This window comes from Excalfactoria chinensis, chromosome 1 (assembly GCF_039878825.1).
Source record: "Excalfactoria chinensis isolate bCotChi1 chromosome 1, bCotChi1.hap2, whole genome shotgun sequence".
Lineage (NCBI taxonomy): Eukaryota > Metazoa > Chordata > Aves > Galliformes > Phasianidae > Excalfactoria > Excalfactoria chinensis.
Genome location: NC_092825.1, coordinates 72,862,218 through 72,868,311, shown reverse-complemented (window position 1 = coordinate 72,868,311; position 6,094 = coordinate 72,862,218). Strand labels below are relative to the sequence as shown.

Here is a 6,094-nt window from a genome sequence, read left to right as displayed (position 1 = left end):
ATATATACCTCTATTATGAAAGTTGTTCTTTGGAATAATTCAAGAGAGCTCTGTATCTTAGGAAAGGTTTATGATTAACTGAAATGTTATTTGTAATGAGTATCACTACCATCTAGTGCCTACATTTGGATGTTTGAGTTTTCCACTGTTTTTTTTTCCCTGCAGGAAACCTTGGGTTAAAGATAAGCCATTTCAGAGAATATATTTCTAGCAGCTCCCGTTGCCAGTCCACCAGTCCGGGATCGAGGCTGCATCAAGATCATGAAATACTTACTGCTTGTCACCTTCGTGGGTGTGGCTGGTGAGTGCATTTTTACTTCTGTTTTTGCAATTTAAAATGAAACTCATTCCTGAGGAATTTTGGAGCACAGTATGTCATGAAATTTGAAGTTGAGTTTACATTTGCAAAAGGCCTAAGGCAGAGCACTTCTACTTCTTTTGACTACTAACTATCCATCCAGAATAACTTCTTTCACAAGACATGAATGCCTTCATGGCTCTTGAACCGAGGACACTGAAATGCCTACAACGGTTCAAAAAAAAGACTACGTATATTCTTGCCATTTCTACCAAAATGAATTACAATGTACCTCTTCCTCAGGAAGTCCTGAATCTGCTGTAAATGCTTTGAGTATGGCGGAGTATTCCAAATGAATATCACTGCAGACTTGTCTCGTACTTTCACTGTCTGCTATTCACTGCAACGAGAGACAAGATTCTGGGATAGACAAACCGTTCATCTTGTCCAACAACAGCATTTCTGTATTATTAAGTTCACCATGGAAACAGCATCCAGGGCTTTAGACACAAATAGATGGGCTGCCAACCTAAACTCAATCAGCTCATCTTAGGGAGAAGGGAACAAATATCGGTTAGAGTTGACCATAACTGCTATTGTGAATTTTTGTAGAGCCAGAGCCTCTCCATGAGTTGTTTCACTCAGTCACTGGGCCACAGAGTTCCTTATGCCGGGTGTTAACTTCTGCTATTTCTTATTTTGCAGTTGCCCTCCCCATCAGCGATGGGGACGATGACAAGATTGTGGGAGGCTACAGCTGTGCAAGGAACTCTGTACCCTACCAGGTGTCTCTGAATTCTGGATATCACTTCTGCGGAGGTTCTCTCATCAGCAGCCAATGGGTGCTGTCGGCTGCTCACTGCTACAAGTCGTGAGTGGAAAAATTACATTCCATAGCCTACCTCTTTTCTTCAGATCACTTTTAACAGGAATGTAGAGCTGTGAGATACAGGTATACAAATAACTCAGTTCTCACAGAAGACAATTGAGAAATGAGTGGGTCATTCAGAAAATTTGGCTGATGCATCAGAAGAGGTTTTCTGCTTCTGCAAATGTTTTTCTGAATGCAGATTACTTTCTGAAACGACAACATGGTCATCTAGCAAGGTATGTGTGTGGTCTCTTAGAAACTGCATTAGTTTGATAAAACTTAATTACAGTAGAGAAGGAAGAGGAATGACCTCATGGTGGTACCAGGTTGTCTTCCAGAATGTTTCTACTTGTCACAAAATAATCCATCACAAATTCACCACCAGGACTGGAAATAAGATCTCAGTGTGGATCCCTGGAATTTGTTAAAGGACAAAAATAATACCCAGCATGAAAACAGTTAATAGATACAGTGATTGATAGGCAGCTTTCTCATACCCATGATGTCAGTGACAGGACAGTGATATTCCTCCTTTTTTCCAGTTCCATCCAAGTGAAGCTTGGCGAATACAACCTGGCAGTCCAAGATGGCAGCGAGCAGACCATTAGCTCATCTAAAGTCATCCGCCACTCTGGCTACAATTCCAACACGCTGAACAACGATATCATGCTCATCAAACTTTCCAGACCAGCCACACTCAACTCCTATGTCAACACGGTTCCTCTGCCTACCAGCTGTGTGACCACTGGAACATCGTGCCTGATCTCTGGATGGGGCAACACACTCAGCAGTGGCAGTGAGTGCTGGGTGGGAACGTATAGCATCCTGAGGACCCTGGATCTAGTCTGAGACCTCACAATTAAGTCCAAACAGTACAGGGTAAAGAACAGAGAAGTGCTGCAGAGAAAGCCTTCTTGATGAAGGATTTTAAATGATCAGTCCATGCAGGACAAAAATCATACCGCTACCCTGACAGCAAGACTTTCTAAGATCTGTAGTCTTGTTCGATCTTGGGAAGATAAAATCATTTATGTCACTCAGGTGCCCTTCACTAAGATGTCCACATTGCCGCGCATCTTGTGTCTTGGCACCTTCAGCTATGCAGGTCCAAGCAGGAGTGATTTACTAGTTAGCGGAGCTCTGAGAATATCACAAAACCGTGTGAATGTGGATCTAAAACTGCTTCAGAAGAGCTCCACTCTCTCCCACCGACGGTCAGAGGTGTGGGTGGAGACCAGTTTCTAATTCTCTAACCAAAATAAACCTGCAGCGGAGGAGGGGGTAGTTTGCCTGAGGCCCAAGATTTCTTCACCATATGCTCTGAAAGAGGAGTTCTTACTTCCAAAGCCACCAGCTGGTTACTTTCCAGATGTAGGGTAGAACAAAGGACCCAGGGCTAGAATTTGTCTCATCTAAATAAACAGAGCTACAGCTCAGAAGACAAATGAGGTCTGCTAAAACAGCATGTCCAGCAATGACTTTTCTGTTAAGAAAGATGCTTTTTTCCAGGCTCTGAAATTACATAAGATACACCAACAATAATTTCTCCTTGTTTTCTTGTAGCTAGATACCCAGATGTCGTGCAGTGCCTGAATGCCCCTGTACTCTCCTCAAGCCAGTGCAGCAGCGCTTACCCTGGTCAAATTACCAGTAACATGATATGCATAGGATACCTGAATGGAGGAAAAGACTCCTGCCAGGTAAAGCATCTGCCTCACCTACCTGTTCCTATCCTGTCTTCACCTAGCAGGGGAAGATGCCACATTACAGACACTCAGTGGCATGTCTGAAACCATTTTTCTGACTAGCCATGGAGTCTTAGAGTAGAGGTTGCTTACGGAGATGATGTAGCAATTGAACAGATCAATACATTGGGAAAGGTGTGATGACAAAATGATCGGTACAATAGAGAAGTGCCATATGGGAAGGAAAATATTCCTCACACACAACAAAAGATTCTAGGTTTGCAAGGAAAATCTACACCAAGGAAGGAAGGCTAGAAAAAGAGCCTTCTCAAGAAGCAGTCAGCCCTTAAATGAGGTCTAAATTGATGCAGTAGGGCTCCACCCTTTCTGGTCAGTCAATTGAATTGCCTTCACCTGTTCTCACAGGACTGACCGGGTCCTTTCCTCAGCTGCTCAATCTTGAATACAGTTGGCAGTTTTTCCACTGTGTGGATCCCTGCTGATTTGTTTGATTGATTATGATGTGGAATGTGGCTTCTTGCTGATGCTGATAACGCTTGCTGAACACATGTATCTTTATCTGCACAGGGGGATTCCGGTGGTCCAGTGGTCTGCAATGGTCAGCTTCAGGGAATTGTTTCCTGGGGCATGGGATGTGCACAGAAAGGTTATCCCGGTGTTTACACTAAGGTTTGCAATTATGTTTCCTGGATTCGATCAACTATGTCTTCCAACTGAGACACTCTTTTTATGTGACCTGCTTTTCCTCCTCTTCATTTCCTTCTGCTTTGGAACTGGATGTGCAAAACCTAACAAAAAATAAACATTGTCTGGTAGCCTTACTCTGTGCAGAGTTCTGCTGCTTCCTTACATGGGTTATCACATGGGGATCACAGACAAGTTGTATCACTATCTATCTATCTATGGATCTATCTAATATTTGTAGTGTCTCTCAACCAGAAGAATCTTGGAATGCTTTTTAGACTCAACTTCAGGAGTCCTTCAGTCAGTTATGTACAAGCAGTTTGGAGTAGAAGATATTTTCTGTTTCTAATCATATTGCCAAATGCTACACATCCACATAAAACAGCTGAAAGAGTAAGGTGAGCTACAGAAGCAATGTACTTCTATTACAGAAAACAGCAGGCAGCCAAACAAGCGCTCCTGATCATCCCCAACCCACCATCATTAGACTGAGCATTTCCTAGTGCAAAATGACTGAGAGCTCTACCTGGGGAATGAAGGCAAGCTCTTGCTAGGGCTTGTTCTCATGTGCCAGTACTGTGACCTACCAAGGCTATTTTACTAAATTGCCGGGTCTACTCTCCATACCATTTTGCTCATTGGACATGCTGGGCCTTCTTCGTTTTTCAGGAACAGTCAAAAGAACAGAGATGTTCCTGGGCTTTGGATTTCAATCCCTGTTGCTCCAGTCAGCCCCGAGAGTCCATGAAAAAAACTGCCAAAGTTGTCCATGGGCTGTGCTGCTGTCTCCTGGAAAAATTAAAAAAAAAAAAAAAAAAAAAAAAAAAAAGAAAGCTAATAAGGAAAAAGAGTGAGAAAAAGAGAGAGAAGTGGGCCACATAGGAACAAATACCATTTTAAAATGCTCAGCTCTTCCAGATGCTTTGTTGCTGATTTACCTCTTAGATAAGTAATAGGTACCTGAGCCAGGAAAAATTGCAATATGCAAATGAGATCAGAGCATAGCATGGTATCTCACTGCTCTAAAAGTCCTTGTTGAATTCCTTCTCAGCAGCTTTCTTTGTGGCTTTCTTTTCTTCTGGAAAAATCATCCTTCCCTTCTGTCTGCTTGGACCAGGAGACAGAGTTCTTACCAGGGAGCTGCTGAAAGTCACAGGTTTTCCCTCTGTGACCTGTGCAAGTGGAGACTTGAATATCCTTGCTTGGTATTATCCCCAAAAAGCAAATTTGTTACCTGATGTGCACTGAGCCAATTCCCACACACACAAGAGAGACATTTAATTTATACAGTCCCTGTCCTCTGTCTCTGTCTACTCCAAGGCTCAATGCCTCTTGTAGGCAAAGAAGAAATTCCACTTTCTAGATTAAATGCCAGACTTGGTATTCAAATTGTTGAAATGTTCTTATGGGCTCTCCCTTCTCATATGGTTGGAGCAGTATTTACACCTCTGATAGACTCAACCATGAAAAGGAAGATAACAAAGTTGTTCCCTTTCTGTACTTGCACTGGGTCTGGATGGAATGGAATTTGCCACTATGGAAGCACATGAGGCACTGTGCTTTGCACAGGCTGATATCACACCAGTGTTTTACCTACTGCTTGTCATCAGAAAGTCTGGGAGGAAAACTCTCTAGCTCGAAGGTGGTGTTAGAAAGTGGCATTATCTTGGTTCACCATATGTTCCAGGCAACTTGACAAGTCAAGCACGTGATCTAGGAGTTCTGATTCCATATTCAAACACTTAAGACATACAGATCACAGAATCACAGAATCACAGAATCACAGAATTATAGGGGTTGGAAGGGACCTCTAGAGATCATCGAGTCCAACCCCCCTGCCAAAGCAGGCTCCCTACACCACGTCGCACAGGTAGGCGTCCAGGCGAGTCTTGAATATCTCCAGAGAAGGAGACTCCACCACCTCCCTGGGCAGCCTGTTCCAGTGCTCCGTCACTCTCACTGTAAAGAAGTTCTTGCGCACATTCGTGCGGAACTTCCTATGCTGGAGTTTCAGCCCATTGCCCCTAGTCCTGTCCCCACGCACTACTGAAAAGAGACCAGCCTCGCCACTATAGCTCCCACACCTCAGGTATTTATAAACCTGGATCAAGTCCCCTCTCAGCCTTCTTTTCTCAAGGCTAAACAGACCCAGTTCCCTAAGTCTCTCCTCGTAGGGGAGATGGTCCAGGCCCTTCACCATCTTTGTGGCCCTCCGCTGGACTCTTTCCAAGAGATCCCTGTCTTTTTTGTACTGGGGAGCCCAGAACTGGACACAGTATTCCAGATGAGGTCTCACCAGGGCAGAGTAGAGGGGGAGGATCACCTCCCTTGACCTGCTGGCTACGCTCTTTTTAATGCACCCCAGAATGCCATTGGCCTTTTTGGCTACAAGGGCACACTGCTGGCTCATGGCCAACCTGTCGTCCACCAGGACGCCCAGGTCCCTCTCAGCAGAGCTCCTCTCCAGCAGGTCTTCCCCCAACCTGTACTGGTGTATGCAATTATTTCTACCGAGATGCAAGACTCTACACTTGC

The 6,094-nt window shown here is 44.2% G+C and overlaps 1 protein-coding gene across 1 annotated transcript; it reads left to right on the top strand.

Moving 5' to 3' along the window:
* The first annotated feature begins 253 nt into the window (after positions 1 to 253).
* LOC140250397 (trypsin I-P1) lies at positions 254 to 3,592 on the top strand. Its single transcript, XM_072333102.1, has 5 exons — positions 254 to 301; positions 1,004 to 1,169; positions 1,712 to 1,969; positions 2,737 to 2,869; positions 3,443 to 3,592. Exons 1-5 carry the CDS (start codon positions 262 to 264, stop codon positions 3,590 to 3,592), a joined length of 747 nt encoding a protein of 248 aa, XP_072189203.1. The 5' UTR covers positions 254 to 261.
* Positions 3,593 to 6,094: the final 2,502 nt, after the last annotated feature.